Source organism: Arvicola amphibius, chromosome 9 (assembly GCF_903992535.2).
Source record: "Arvicola amphibius chromosome 9, mArvAmp1.2, whole genome shotgun sequence".
Lineage (NCBI taxonomy): Eukaryota > Metazoa > Chordata > Mammalia > Rodentia > Cricetidae > Arvicola > Arvicola amphibius.
In genome coordinates this window covers 35,331,802-35,346,702 of record NC_052055.2, presented here as the reverse complement: position 1 = coordinate 35,346,702, position 14,901 = coordinate 35,331,802, and the positions used below count along the sequence as shown (strand labels likewise).

The window sequence follows — 14,901 nt, the reverse complement described above, 5'->3', positions numbered from 1 at the left end:
GTTCTCATTGGCGCAGAACGACACTGCCCAGGCGGCGGGAGATTCCCAAGACTCAGGATCTGGCTGCCATGGAACGGCTTGCGAGCGTTCGCGCGCGGCTGCAGGAGTGGGAACGCGCTTTTGCACGGCTGCACGGGAGACGGCCAGCGCAGGTGAGGTGGGGTTGGGGGCACGGACAGGGAGGTGCGTGGGGACCCAGGCGCCGCCTGTGGCTGACGAGCTTCTCTCCCAGGAGGACGTGGAGGCGGCCCCCGAGGAGACCCGCGGTGAGCGCTGGGATGGCGGGCCTGGGACGGGGCTAAGGTTAGTAGGTGAGCCCTGACCCCCGACCCCTGCCTTCTCAGCGCTCTACCGTGAGTACCGTACCCTAAAGCATGCAGTGCGCCAGGCTGGCGACAGACACCGCAGCCAAGAGCAGTCTCTCGCCGAGGCGGCTGAGGAGGTATATTTGCCCTTGATCCCAGTCAACGTTGTGTATGGTCAGACGGCTGGAGCCAAGAGCTATTGCAGCCATGCCTCCGGGGAGCCCACAAGTTTGGTGGCCAGGCCCTCCCGTGGGGGTTGAGGGGAAGCTTTGGGAGGCACTTCTGTGCCCATATCACCTTTTAACGTGGTCTAGTCCGCTACTGTCTACTGCAGGCACAGGAGCCAAGCTGCTGGGGTCCCCACCTGAATCGAGCTGCAACCCAGAATACACAGCCTGGCCCCAGGCAGGGCCCACTGAGTTCAGTACAAGACTATGGGGAAAGGCTCAAAGCCAATGTGAAAAAAGCAAAGCTACAGGTAAGAAGTGGAGGTAAACCCAAAACTGCCTTTGGCTCTGGGATGGTTTTCCAGGGCCCTTCTGCGTCCACCCTTCTTTACAGCTCACACATGCTCACGCACACACATGCGTGCTCCTGCAGTAAGTGGGACTCGGCTCCTAAGGTGCTCACAGGGACCTCACTGTCAGCTTCTTGTCTGTCCCAAACGTCTGCAGAGCCCAGGGTCTTGAGATCCTACTTGCTGTTCTACCTTCCCCAACCTAGACTAAGCCAACCCTGAGCCGAAAACTCCAGCCTCAGAAGAGATCTTCGTCCACGGTGACCACCCCAAGGCCACCAGGCCCAAGGACCTGCCCAGATGAAACCAATGACGTACTTCCCCGACTTCCTGAGCCCCAGCCAAGGCTAGGCCAGCTCCAACAGCTTCAGGCATCCCTGAGCCTTCGGCTGAGCTCCCTAGACCCTGGCTGGTTAGAGCGGTGTCACGCCAGAGTTTCCGACCTTCTAGAGGTTCCCGATGCCTGTGGGCTTGACCTGGATGCAAAGGAGTCACAACCTTGGAAGTCAGGCAAGGCAAATGTCCTTGATCCTGGTATTCGTTCAGAAAAAAAGTCTCAGAGCTCTGATACCCTGGCCTTACAGCCTCCGAGCCCCACACCCAGCAACAATGAAGACAGGAAATGGAATGAACATTCTGAGGGCTTTGCACAAGTCCGGGACAGCAGCCCAGCAGGACAGCTGTCTGAGGGAGCCAGGACTACAGCACACAAGAAAGAGCCTCCAGGAGAACCTGCACAAGTGAACACTCCTCAGCCCCGCCCCTCAAAGCAGGCCAAGACAGAGAAGGCCAAGGGCACAGCCTGCCTCCACATCTCCCGTCGACCAGCTTCCCTGGACCGGGGGAACTACGTTCGACTCAACATGAAACAGAAGTGTTATGTGCGAGTTGGGGCCAGTCGAGGCAGGCTTCTCCGGAAGCAGGTGAGACATGCTGAATGGAGCAGGCCAGCCTTTCCTCTCCCATCTCCCTCTTGAATAGTCCCTGTGGGCCTTCACAGGTATGGAAGCAAAAATGGAAGAAGAAAAGGGAGCAGTTTGGGGGAAGTGGACCCAGAGCCACAGCGAAGGATGCTTGTTTCCGGTGCGGGCAGTCTGGGCACTGGGCATCGCAGTGCTCCCAGCCAGGTAAACCACTGCCATGAGTGCTGGGTCGTTTAACCTTCGGAAGGGGGGCTAGAGAATTACTTATGCAAACAGAAGGCTACACCAGCTCTTAACTCTACTCCAGGCTCCACCCTGACCTTCCAGGAGGAAGGTGGCAGGGAAGACAAACAGCCCATTTCTGCTTTGGAAGAAGTAGCACAGACGACAGCCTCTCCTTCCTGTCCCCTCTCTGGTAAGTGAGGGGGGAATGGGTGGATGTGACCAGAGGCCATTGTGCCAGGATGGTCTGTGGATTCTGGTGCCCCCACATCACCCTCTTGCCTATCCAAGCAGGTCAGGACACAGAACCTGATGGGCCAAAGCTACAGATGCCCTGTCCTCCCTGCCCAGTGTTGCCCCTCTACCCGCCAGGGCTCCTGGGGCAGGTAGCAGGTGAGTGAAACTCAATGCTCCAGAGTCTTTCCCGACGCATGTCTTAGTTGCTGTTCTGATGCTGTGAAGAGACACCATGACCAGGGCAACTCTTAGAAAAGGAAGCATTGAACTGGGATTTGCATACCATCTCAGCATTTAAGTCTGTTATCTTGGTGGGAAGCAGAAAGGCAGGCATGGTGCTGGGGAAGTGGCTGAGAGCTTTGCATCCTGATTGGCAGACAGACAGACAGACAGACAGAGACACTTTACCTTGCCTGGACTGTTGAAATCCTCAAAGCCAACACCCAATAACACACTCTTCTTTTTTTCTTTTTTTATTTGTTTTTGTTTTTGTTTTTTCGAGACAGGGTTTCTCTGTAGCTTTGGGGCCTGTCCTGGAACTAGCTCTTGTAGGCCAGGTTGGCCTCGAACTCACAGAGATCCGCCTGCCTCTGCCTCCCGAGTGCTGGGATTAAAGGCGTGCACCACCGCCCAGCTGACACACTTTTTCTTTTTTTTTTTTTTTTTCTTTTTTTGGTTTTTCAAGACAGGGTTTCTCTGCAGCTTTTTTAGAGCCTGTCCTGGAACTAGCTCTTGTAGACCCGGCTGGCCTTGAACTCACAGAGATCCGCCTGCCTCTGCCTCCTGAGTGCTGGGATTAAAGGCGTGCGCCACCACCGCCCGGCTTTCTCTTTTTTTTTTTTAATTTTTTTAATATTTATTTATTTATTATGTATACAATACTCTTCTGCAGGCCAGAAGAGGGCACCAGACCTCATTACAGATGGTTGTGAGCCACCATGTGGTTGCCGGGAATTGAACTCAGGACCTTTGGAAGAGCAGGCAATGCTCTTAACCTCTGAGCCATATCTCCAGCCCCTGACACACTTTTTCTAACAAGGCCACACCTCCTAATTCTTCCCAAATGGTTCACCAGATAGGAACTAAGCATACAAATACATGAGCCTGTGGGGGCCTATAGGGGCCATTCTCATTCAAACCACAACTTATGTCCACAGAAACCCCTGCTGAGGTATTCCAGGCCCTAGAGCTGCTAGGGCACCAAGCCTTCCGCCCTGGTCAAGAACATGCAGTCATGCGGATTCTTTCTGGTAGGTGTGACTGCCTAGGAATTGCACCAAACTGTGCCTGGCAAACTGAGCCTTTACAGCTGCCTCTTGTCCTGTCTAGGCATCTCCACTTTGTTGGTGTTGCCCACGGGTGCTGGCAAGTCTCTGTGTTACCAGCTTCCTGCACTGCTGTATGCCCAGCGAAGCCCCTGCCTCACACTGGTGGTCTCTCCTCTCCTGTCACTCATGGATGACCAGGTATATGGACAGGCTTAGTACCTGGAAAGTCTGCAAACCGACAGCTCTGATGCCATTGGATGCTTCTTGTTTCCTGAAAACAGCAGTTGCCAGCCGATCTTCCTAAGGGTAGCACAGCCTAGTGCCCAATGTTCTCACCTAGTTCCTTATCTCCAGGGTGTGCAGGTCCATAGGTGGCCAGCTCTGAACTTTTCTCCCAGGACCCAGCATCTGGTGCTTTTCCTTCCAGAGGGTTGAGTAGCTCCGAGAGAATGAATGTCGGGGCAGAGACTGAACTGGGCTGGGCTGTGACAGCATTGCATTCACAGGTGTCTGACCTGCCTCCATGTCTGAAGGCAGCCTGCCTCCACTCAGGTATGACGAAGAAACAGCGAGAGTCTGTCTTGAAAAAGGTCAGGAGGGCCCCATGGATGGGTGGTCGTGGGCATCCCTCTGGGCAGTGCCCATAGCCCTCTTCCCTTCAGGTAAAGGCAGCCCAGGTGCATGTGCTGATTGTGTCCCCTGAGGCCTTGGTCAGGTGTGGGGCTAAGGGCCCTGCCAGCCTCCCCGACGCCTCTCAGCTGCCTCCAGTTGCCTTCGCCTGCATTGACGAGGTCCACTGCCTATCTCAGTGGTCACACAACTTCCGGCCCTGCTACCTGCGTGTTTGCAAAGTGAGCTTTTGTTGGGGTCAGGGTGGAGGTGGACTGGGACCCAGGTGGGCGAAGTGACTCAGCACTGTCCCCGGTTCAGGTCCTTCGGGAGCGGATGGGTGTGCGTTGCTTTCTGGGTCTCACAGCTACGGCCACACGGAACACTGCACGCGATGTGGCCCAGCACCTGGGCATAGCGGAAGAGCTTGAGCTCAGTGGGTTGGCCTCCATTCCTGCCAATCTGCTCCTCTCCGTGTCCATGGACCGAGATTCAGACCAGGTAGTTATGTGCATCCCAGGGGCCCCAGCAGACGCCCACGACCTGCCATGTTAATCGCTCTTTATTGCCAGGCTCTGGTGACACTGCTGCAAAGTGACCGTTTTCGTACCCTGGACTCTATTATCGTTTACTGCCATCGACAAAAGGATACAGAACGGGTGGCTGCACTCCTCCGGACCTGCCTGTCCATGGTGAGCGATCCAAGGCCCAGAGGTAGGCGTGTATAGGGTTTGGCCCCCAGGGACCCTTTCTTTTGCACACCTGCTCAGTCCCGTCAACCATCTGTACACCTTCTCTAAAGGTTGCGGCCCTGAGGCTGTAGCTGAAGCATACCATGCTGGCATGTGCAGCCAGGAACGGCGACGAGTGCAACAGGCCTTCATGCGGGGCCACCTGCGGGTGGTAGTGGCCACAGTAGCCTTTGGGATGGGGCTGGACCGGCCAGATGTTCGGGCTGTGCTACATCTGGGACTGCCTCCAAACTTCGAGAGCTATGTGCAAGCGATTGGTCGTGCAGGACGTGATGGGAAGCCTGCCCATTGTCACCTGTTCCTGCAGCCGCAGGTTGGCACCCCATCTCCTCAAGGGTTACGTTCTTCCTATGCCATGCTGCTTCCGTCCCAGCTGCAATCCTGTTTTCCTTGCAGCTGCCACTCTAGCCCCAAACTGTATGCATATGACTGTCTCAATGCAGGGTGAAGACCTTTGGGAACTGCGCAGACACGCCCATGCTGATGGCACTGACTTCCTGGCTGTGAAGAAGCTGGTGCAGCGTGTCTTCCCACCCTGTACATGCACCCGTAGGCACAACGGCCAAGAAACACACCCTGTATTGGGACAGGCCTGCCAAGGCCATAAGCGGGCACTCCCAGTGCAGTCTACAGTACAGGCTCTGGACATGACAGAGGAGGGTAAGGAGCCAAGAAGATACGGGGTACAGGGAGAGGCTATCAACAGCCTCTGAGCCTTCCTCTGCCTCTAGCTATTGAGACTCTGCTGTGCTATCTGGAGCTACACCCTCGACATTGGTTGGAGCTGCTGCCTTATACCTATGCCCACTGCCGTCTGCACTGCCCTGGGGGCCCTGCTCAGCTGCAAGCTCTGACCCACAGGTAAGCATATCTCACCTCTGGCTAAGGATGAAGACAAAGAACTGGAGCTGCTGGCCACATACTCCTTTGTCCCCTGGGCACAGGTGTCCCCCTTTGGCTGCATGCTGGGCCAAGTGGCCCCCTAAAGACACAAGTCGGGGCAGCAGCTCTTTGGAGTTTGACATGATGGAGCTAGCAGACTCGATGGGCTGGGAGCTGGCCTCTGTGCGGCAGGCTCTCCACCAGCTGCAGTGGGACCAAGAACCAAAGAAAGGTATGCCCAGCCCTCCCTAAGTCTAGCTTGTGCTGGTCCCCGCCGCCTCTGACTGACACACTTGCTGACAGGTGCACCACGGGGTACAGGGGTGCTTGTGGAGTTCAGCGAGCTGGCCTTTCACCTGAACAGTCCTGGTGATCTGACAGATGAGGACAGGGACCAGATCTGTGACTTCCTGTACAGCCGAGTCCAGGCTCGAGAACACAAGGCCCTGGCCCATCTACGCCAGATAGCTAAGGCCTTTCGCAGGTGGGAAGAAGGTAGGCAGAGCCCAGGCCACCCACTCTGACCCCAGGGGCACTCTTGACAGGTTTGTCTCATCCCCAGTGTGGCCTTTCCCAGCTGTGGACCCTGCCTAGAGCAGTCGGATGAGGAGCGCAGCAGCCAGTTGAAGACCTTGCTCAGCCACTACTTTGAGGAAGAGGAAACTGTGAAGGATGAGCAGGGTCCAGAGCCTGAGCAGAACCAGGTAAGTGCCACCCCTCTGAAGATAGGTGATTCCTTAAAGCCAAGGATAATGACATTCCCACGTACAACCCAACCCCACAGTCCAACCCCTGCCTGGCTCAAGGTTTCTTGGGCTGCTTGGGGTGTGATTTTATGTGACAGATGCCATGGGGGTGCAGGGAAGGTCACATGCCCATCCCCCCACAGCTTCAGGACTGGGAGGACCATATTCGCCGTGATATCCGTCAGCTCCTGTCCCTGCGGCCAGAGGAAAGGTTTTCAGGAAGGGCTGTGGCCCGCATCTTCCATGGCATTGGTGAGGGCCACAGGGCTGCATTAATTAGGGAGGAGTTGGGCACTAGAGCCGGCTGAATCCTCAGGCCTACATTTCTGCTCCATCATAGCAAGTCCTTGCTACCCAGCCCAGGTGTATGGGCAGGACCGGCGTTTCTGGAGAAAGTATCTACATCTGGACTTCCATGCCCTGATGCGCTTGGCTACAGAAGAGCTCCTGCTGAGCAGCCGATGACCGCCCTCCATGGGAGAGCTTCATGGTGGGGGCATGAGGAAAGCCAGACTGTGGCCGCTACACCGAGGGTGTCAGGTTCGTGTGCTAGCGAGGCAATGACGTAGGCATCACTGACTATTAGCCAAAATCAAAGTGCAAAATAAAAAGCAATTTTATCTCCTTTCTGGCAGCCATGTCCTCAGCTTGAGGACAGCTACATCTCGTGTGTTCCAGGCATCCAGGCCATACATGGCAGCTCAGGTCAGGTTACTGGGTGCCAGGCTGAGATCCAGAATGGGCAGACCCGAGAGTACGAGGAAGGCAGCAAAGCAGAGGTGTGGGCCCAGGCCATCAGCCAGCACTCCAGCCAGGGTACCCGGCAGCAGCTTGCCCAACAGTTCCAGAGTGGCCAGGAGGCTGTAGTGTGTGGCCTGGGGGTGGAAATACGGATCAGGACCTAGTGGCTCCCTAGCCCTGCAGCCCCCGGGCATCCCTGCCCTGCCATCTTACCTGCCGGGCTCTGGGTGCCAACTGGCTGCAGTGCATCATCACGGTGAATGTGGCTGTGGTGACCACACCGCCCAGAAACTGCTGTAGACACAGGCTCAGCAAAGCTGCCCCTAGAAGAACAAAGGTCAGTGGGGTCCCAGGCTTTTGCTCCCTCCCTCCTTCGTCAAGGCTGACCTCTCACCTCTCATGATTGTACCAGGCTCCAGACTGGCCTCTGGGGTACTGAGGTAGAAAAGCAGAGACGTCTGGCAGGCCAGACTCCCAAGGCGTAGCTGCAGCACTGACCTCAACAGGGAGAGAGGTTGCCTGGGGTGGGAATTGGAAGACTGAATATGGTAAGATTCCCTGGGAGACGGGTAGAGACGAGGGTCACATTAGGGTTGGGGAGTGCTTACCAGTGCCTGGCCAGTAGAGCTCCCCCTAGAGAGGAGCCAGCAATGGAGCAGGTCATAGCGCCCAAGCCACTCCATAGCCCCAAGTCTGAGGCAGAAACACCATGGTCCAACAGGAGAAGTGGAAACAGGCTGCCAGCACCCTGCTCACCTACAGGAGACCATAAGCAAGGATGGTCCCCTTCTCCTTTCTCCCTTCCTGGGGCCTCAGTCCTCCAACCAGCCAGGCCCATGGGCCCCAGGTGTTAGAAAAAGCTGGGCCTTGAAGCCCAGCTAATTTGAAGCGCTATCAGTAACACCCGTGGGCTGTGGCTGAAGCTGAGGGAAGACTGAGCTACAGAGCTCTGGGGAAGGCTGGGCTGGGCTGAGAGCTAAGTGGGTTTCAGGGCCCTAAGGAAGCGAGGGCTCCGAGCTTGACGTTGCCTAACTCAAAGAGAGACTCACCCAGCTTGTAGGTGAGAACAAAGCCTGCTGTCCAGAGGGTCCCAGGCACAGCCAGCAAATCTTGTAGAAAATAGGACGAGTGGGGGGTTTGTTCTGAGACCTGAGGCCGAGGCAGCTGTCCCAAGGCTGGTGCAGCCCAGGCTAAGGCAGCAGCCAGCCAGTAGGTGGCAGCTAGGAGCAGAAAAAGCAGTGGCCAAGAGAGGGTGGGGAAGAGGACCAACAGCCCACCCCCAGCCAGTGCTGACCCCAGCTTGTATGCCACCACCTGCACCGTGTTGCCAGGCCCCAGCTCCTTTGGTTCCAGGAGCTGTACAGCGACCGTGTCCAGAGCTACGTCCTGCACTGCTGCACCCAGATTCAGCAGCAGTAGCAGCCCCATCATGATGGTGGGGAGCCCTGTCTGGCCAGCTTGCGGGGGAGGGAACACGGCCAGCAGCCCACACACCAGACCCAGGGACACTGTGCTGAGTGTTAACCAGACCCGAGGGGAGCCCCGTCTGTCCACCAGTGGCGCCCATGCCAGTTTGAACAGCCATGGTGCATACAATCCCTTGGTCAGGCCCACACGTGTCAGGGAGAGGCCATGGGCCCGCAGTAAAATGGGCAGCAAGCTGGACTGCAGTCCATAGGGCAGACCCTGCACAAGATAGAGGCCGGCCAGCAGCAGCAGCTTCCCGTGCATGTCCAGCTCGGGGTGGAATCAGACGGCTCAGCGGGAGAGGCCAGGGTCTACTCCATCTACAGAGGCTCAGGGACAATCAGGCCAAGATCCCGAAGCGCACACTGGGGCCCCGATATACCGGAAGTACCGAAGTTGGGAGAAAATACGGGAATAAACCTGAGCTTGGTGGGCCTGCGCACAGCCCATGACTACCAGCATGCCTTGCGCAGGGGTCAGGCAAGGGAGGCGGGACTCCTTTGGCTGAGGGTGGAGCCAATTCCCTATTCATTCCGCATTCTCATCCTCAATTGGCCAAAAACCCCAGCGGCAAACGTCAAGCAGGCTACAGATAACCTTCGCAGACTGAGAACGTCTGCTCTGGCGCCCCTGGTGACAAACCTGGACACAGCCGCCTGCTTTACGTGTTCCCAGCCCCTGCGAGCGACTGGGAGGAAGCTGTGGTACAGGCTGGTCTCAAAGGTATCTTCCATTGTGCTCAATGGTTACTAGATTCTTTCAGAAGCTCTTCTTGTTTTGTTTTTTTTCCAGACAAGGTTTCTCTGTGTAGCTCTGTTGTCCTGGAACTCACTCTGTAGCCCAGGCTGGCCTCAAACTCAGAGATCTGTCTGCCTCCCGAGTGCTGGGATTAAAAGCGCATGCATTTCTAATCCTCGGCTCCCATGGTGCTTCTGGCGCTGCTCCCCATACCTTGCTAAGACTGTGGCTTCAGAGCCTCTCAAGGCAGTAACCTCAAAAGCTGGAGTTTTGTGGGAAAGGTCAGGACCCAGTCAGCTACTGCCCATGATACCCCCTTCCCTTAGTGTTCAGTGAGGGTAGCAAGTCCAGCCCACATGATTCTGGCCCTACAAGGAAGGCCCGTGCCCAATCCCTATCCTCTTCCCAGAATGCCTTCCCAAGGCCACCATAAGGCTGTTAAATGACACCTTGGGTTAAGAACTGGCTCCATAGTGGACAACTGGGTGCTGCTGTTGTGCCCATTTCGACACATGACCGTGTCTAGGTCTGAGCATCCTGGCATTGGCTTGCTGTCCTATAACTTCCAGATAGTCTCAGGGCCCAGGTTTTCACATCTATAAAGTGGGTTCTACTTCAGGACATGGTTGTGAACACCTGTAATCTCAGCTCTTCAGGCTGAGGCAGGAGCATCATGTGTTTAAGGTTCACTTGAATTTAGCAAGCAAGACCATGCCTTAAAATTGAGAAAGGGTGGCAGGCAGGATATAGTTCCACGGTCCTGAATTCAATCCTAGTTGCACAAATAACTGGGGGGGGTGGGACTGCTTTTGCTTACCTCAGAGGACCACTAAAGACCCAACCAGTGCACCCCACCAGTACCTGCTGTGCATAGGGGCGCATCCCTTCCAGAGTCTCCACCCTAGGATGTTTTCTTCCTTTAGCACCCCCAAGGGTGCCTAGAGGTGGTTTGCTAAAGGCTCTCCCCTGCTTTGCTCCACAGGAGTCGTCTCAAGCCCTTGCTGTCACTCCCAATTTGGTGTAACCCTGCTTAACAGCGCCACTCTGTGGTTGGCACGGGAAGTACCAGAACAAGGGACGCATTTGTGTAGCCCAGGGAAAGGTTACTATTTCTGATGCAGCCTCTAAGACCTCTTTCCCTGGAATTCTCTGCAACCTCATCCCCTCCCAAGTGGCCCTGGGCTGGCCCTAAAAGGCAGATGTGACCCACGTTTGCTTTCACACACTTCATTAGTACGTTAGTTGATTTGAACGCGTCACCACATGCCCCACATTTAAGACCATAATGAAGACCTAGCCACAGATGCATCCGTCTCTTAAGACAAATGGATGAATGGCAGCCTGAGGGGCCCTTTCCTGGGAGCCGTCCTTAACGGCTCCTTTATATGAGGGGCCTAGTGTTCCTCAAGCAGGGTCCATTTGCCTACGCAAAGCCAATCAAATCAAAAGCTGGGGTCACCCAGACAGCCACTTCAAGTCAGGCTGACACCCAGCTTTATTAGGGACCTGCAGGGACAGGTACCCAGACCCTAGGCAAAAGCAGCAAATACTGAAGGCTCCCAAGGACCCTCGGTTCAGTCACAGGCCATCTGATGTGATCTAGGAATACTCCTTGGTGAACTTAGCATGGAAATGCCTCAGTTTTTCCAGCAGCAGCCGCAGCTTCTCAATGGGGGGCAGAATGGTCATCCTGAAAAGGACAAACAGTAAGCCTGGGGCACAGGCCCGTTCGTGGCGGGGTCAACACATACCAAGTCTCACCGGAAGTGATAAGTGCCTTCCTGTTGCCCAAAGCCACTTCCAGGGACCACACAGATGCCAGTCTCCTCCAGGAGACACAGGCAGAAGAACATGTCAGGGGCCAGGCCCAGTTCCTAGGGGTCAGGAGGGGGTCAGGTCACAGCACCCAGGCCAACACCCTGCCCAGCCCCCTCGTGACCCTGCGTTCCCCACCTGAGCATGCTGCACTGCCCGCGGGGGCAGCTGCACTCGAGGGAAGGAGTACATTGCGCCCTGCACTGGGTTGCAGCGGATCCCGGGGGCCTCGTTGAAGACCTGCTCGGTGAGTTTAGCCTTGGCTGCCAGCTCAGCCAGCACCTCCTGCCTCTCCTGAAGCCACAGGAGGGAATTATGGAAGAGGGTTTCGATGTGTTCCCCTGTAGTCCCACCCAAAGCTGGGTTACCAGACATCTTTGGCCTGGTCTGGTCTGCTCACTGCTTGAAACTGCTTGAAGGACGGCTCAGAGGGTGCTGGCGGACTGACCACCAGGTCCAGCAGGGCCTGGCCCGGCACTGGCGGGCACAGCCGTACGCTCATCAGCTTGGCCATCTGTCTCTGCACCTCCGCATCCATGTTCACCACTTCCACATAGCCACCACGGAACCCGCACCTGCCGGGGAGCGCACGGGTGTTGAGCTGCTGAGCCAGGGCAGTGGTCCCAAAAGTTCTCTATTTCCGGTTTCACCACTACCACCCCCTGCGGCTGTACGCACTCGCCCATGTAGCCCTTCGAGACAGAGTGGAAGGAAGCAAGCTCCTGCTGCGTCGCGTACGGCGGCCCCATCTCCGTGAGCACCTTCTTGAATGAATGGAACTGAGAGCCCTCGGCGTACACGTTGTCCTGGTATACCTGGGGGGGGGGGGGGGGGCAGCGGTGTCATTCAGGCTGGCTGCTGAGCTGCTGCCCACTGCCATGTGTGCCCCCCTCCCCCGGTCGTCTGTACCTCATCAGCCATCAGGAAGAGTCCCTCTTCGAAAGCAAAGCGGATCACAGCCTCGATGCATTCACGGGTCTGCACCTGCCCTGGAGTGTGGAGACGCAGCACAGACAGGGTCAGTCACGGGCAACAGAAAACCAAGCTCAACCCAGGCTCAGGAGAGCTGGGGCAGGTCCCAGAGGAAGAGGCGGAGCTGGCAGGAGGTGTCCAATGAGGCGGAGCTAGATGGGGAGGAGCAGATAGGAGGCGTACCAGTCGGGTTGCCAGGGTTGATGACGCACAGAACGCGAGGGCAGCAGCGGTCACGTGCCTGGCACAGAGCGCGCCGCAGCTCCGCGATGTCTAGAGACCAGGCACGCTCTTCGTCCAGGTAGTAGTCCACCTGCACAGCGTCCAGCTCAGCTAGAGCAGCCGAGTACAGTGGGTACTGAGGAATGGGAATGAGCACACCTGTGCGCGCACGGCCTTCACCGGCCACCAGCAGCTTGAGCACTGTCTGTGGGTGGGATAGGAAGCACAGTGTTAGTGCAATCAGGGTTGCACGCCCCCACCCCTACCATGAGCCGATGCTGCTGCACCAGACTGAGCCTGATCTAGCCTCACACATAGGGCTACTCTGGCCTGGCCCACTCTACCACAATGGCGTCGCTGGCCCCAGTGGACAGAAATATGTTGTTTGGGTCTGCAGGGATGCCTCCATCTCGCCTCTCAATGTACTGTGCCACATCTTCCCGGATCAGCTGGATGCCAGAGCTAATGGTATAGGCACCTGAAAGAGGCCAAGCTAGTGAGGGGGGCAAGTCCTGCAAGCTTCCCAAGGAACCTATCTCTCTCTGCCCCTCCCTAAGGCTTGGACTCCAAAGGGAGCAAGCACTTACCCAGGCTCTGGCCCCCACATGCCTGCAAGATACGTTCTGCCCTTCTCTTGACATCCTCTGGGAAGTCGGGACTGTTCAGAAGTTTGGGGTAGACACAAAGGGCCAGGACCTGGGAGAACCAAATAATGAGGCCAGGGCAGTTTTTTGGGGGGGAGGAGGTGTGACCACAGGCAGTACAGCAGCCTAACCTGGCGGAAGAAGGTAATGGGTCTTTGCCCCATGGCCTGTGCATCGCCAATGTTGGCACGGATGACTTCAGTAAAGGGCTTCTTCACACCCTGGGAAAGGAGAGCAGGCAGTGAGGTCTGACAGTTACCCTCCTGCTGTTGTCCCACATTCCCTGGGCTGGGGACTAATTCACCAACCCAAGTTTAGCAGAAGGGCAGCGAGTGCCCAAGACAATACCTGACGCAGCTCCTGCTCCAGCTCCAAGGCACGATGCACTATGGGTCCTCGAACGGCATACTCCACCCTCCGCACACACGGGTTCATGGTATCCAGAGTTAACACCTTCCCTTTCAGTCCATTCCTTGAAGCCTGGCTTTGATCATTCGCTCTTGAGGCCATGACTGCTCAGACCAGGCAGGATACTGGCTCAGGAAGTAGAACGGTCCAGACGTGGAATCAGGGCTGGGAATGGGGAAGTCTGCTGAGGTAAGACACCACCCTCTGCACAGCCTTCTGGTCCTACCGAAAGGGGCAGAAAGGACTGAAGGAGCTGCAGCACCCTGGGCCCCGCCCCACCAGTCTGGGCACAGATCTGCCCCAGGGAGCCAGAGGGAGGTGGTAAGGCAGCAGGCGGGGCTTGGGGCGAGGCCCAGTGCCGCCCAATGTCCCAGTGAGGGAGCAGGAGACCCACTTGGGGAGTAGGGACAGACGGATGGCTCAAGACCTGACACACTGGAAATGAGGAGAGAGCATTCAACAACCGGGTCCATTAAGAACAAGGCCAGGGACTACTGGAGCCTGACCCTAACAAGGGCCAGCTGAGGCCTAGCCCTCTCCAACCTCACACACACACACACACACACACACACACACCATCTTTACTTCTGGGTACCTATGCCAGGCTCCCTATATCTGGGGAGCACGGAGGGAGGGAAGGGAGGTGTCCAGTCTCCTGGTTCCATGGGACTGTCAGTGTTACAGTTGGACCTTGGTCCCTGATGAGCACTGCAAGGGTTTGGGGGGAGGGGAGGAGAAGAGCCTGGAGACAGGACACCTTGTCCTGGACACCTCACCCTGGACTGCCCTCATGCCCTTTCTATACACATCAGCCTGAGGTTGCCCTTCGGGCCACAACCCAGGCCAAGGGTAACTAAGTCCCCTTCCTTCTTGCTCCTGATTGGTAGAGATCAGGAAGTGAGCTCTGATAGGCCCATAGAGTCCCTCCCACTGGCCTTATAGGTCAAACTCAGCACTGAATATCTAAGCCCTGGACCCATCTATGGCTCAGGCTGAGGGCCTGACTTCTCAGCTGGACAGCAGGCAGCTAGGAAGGCCTAAGGTGAGCCTTGATCCCTCTGTCCCTGCAGGCAGGAAGAAACACCACTTGAAGCCCTGTGCAGAGGCACTCACCTCTGATCTCTTGGCCCTGATAACAGGGTGGCCTCCCTCTCACTGGCCCTTAGGCCAGAGCACAGATTAATATAGGCTTGGCCCAGGCAGAGCCTGCCCCTGCCTGCCTCTACCAGCAGGGCCGAGCAGCAGCAGCGGTAGCAGGTGGACTTCAGGCAGCACACAGTGCTACTCTAAATTTAACCAGCAGCCACCAGCCCTCCCCCAAGCCCGTCCAAGGACACTAACCCTCCAACCACAGGTGCTAGAAGAAGGACAGGCCCTGGGGAAGGACACACAAAGCTGGCATGGTCAGTGCTTATGTCACCTGGTAGGGATGG

General features: G+C 56.7%; 3 protein-coding genes across 4 annotated transcripts; 1 reads left to right on the top strand and 2 right to left on the bottom strand.

Moving 5' to 3' along the window:
- The first annotated feature begins 68 nt into the window (after positions 1-68).
- On the top strand, positions 69-7,054 carry Recql4 (RecQ like helicase 4). Its single transcript, XM_038341355.1, has 22 exons — positions 69-152; positions 233-266; positions 345-442; positions 640-783; positions 1,029-1,745; positions 1,823-1,949; positions 2,053-2,160; positions 2,262-2,360; positions 3,362-3,454; positions 3,534-3,670; positions 3,979-4,062; positions 4,135-4,323; positions 4,403-4,582; positions 4,654-4,795; positions 4,884-5,146; positions 5,277-5,493; positions 5,565-5,694; positions 5,778-5,947; positions 6,019-6,199; positions 6,278-6,419; positions 6,605-6,713; positions 6,802-7,054. The coding sequence occupies exons 1-22, from the start codon at positions 69-71 to the stop codon at positions 6,924-6,926; spliced, it is 3,573 nt and encodes a 1,190-aa protein (XP_038197283.1). The 3' UTR covers positions 6,927-7,054.
- Positions 7,055-7,059: 5 nt separating this feature from the next.
- On the bottom strand, positions 7,060-10,729 carry Mfsd3 (major facilitator superfamily domain containing 3). Its single transcript, XM_038341364.2, has 5 exons — positions 8,252-10,729; positions 7,811-7,958; positions 7,597-7,721; positions 7,416-7,525; positions 7,060-7,336 (listed from the first exon to the last, which is right to left on the bottom strand). Exons 1-5 carry the CDS (start codon positions 8,931-8,933, stop codon positions 7,163-7,165), a joined length of 1,239 nt encoding a protein of 412 aa, XP_038197292.1. The 5' UTR covers positions 8,934-10,729; the 3' UTR covers positions 7,060-7,162.
- Positions 10,730-10,884: 155 nt separating this feature from the next.
- Gpt (glutamic--pyruvic transaminase) lies at positions 10,885-13,767 on the bottom strand. 2 transcript variants are annotated; one of them, XM_038341363.2, is made up of 11 exons: positions 13,409-13,767; positions 13,192-13,281; positions 13,004-13,112; positions 12,761-12,894; positions 12,378-12,621; positions 12,132-12,211; positions 11,901-12,037; positions 11,591-11,797; positions 11,361-11,516; positions 11,169-11,281; positions 10,885-11,097 (listed from the first exon to the last, which is right to left on the bottom strand). In XM_038341363.2, exons 1-11 carry the CDS (start codon positions 13,568-13,570, stop codon positions 11,093-11,095), a joined length of 1,437 nt encoding a protein of 478 aa, XP_038197291.1. In that variant the 5' UTR covers positions 13,571-13,767; the 3' UTR covers positions 10,885-11,092. The 2 variants fall into 2 exon arrangements, with proteins under 2 accessions (XP_038197291.1, XP_038197290.1); XM_038341362.2 differs by having other exon boundaries at positions 11,623-11,797; positions 13,409-13,766.
- Between the last annotated feature and the right edge of the window lie 1,134 nt (positions 13,768-14,901).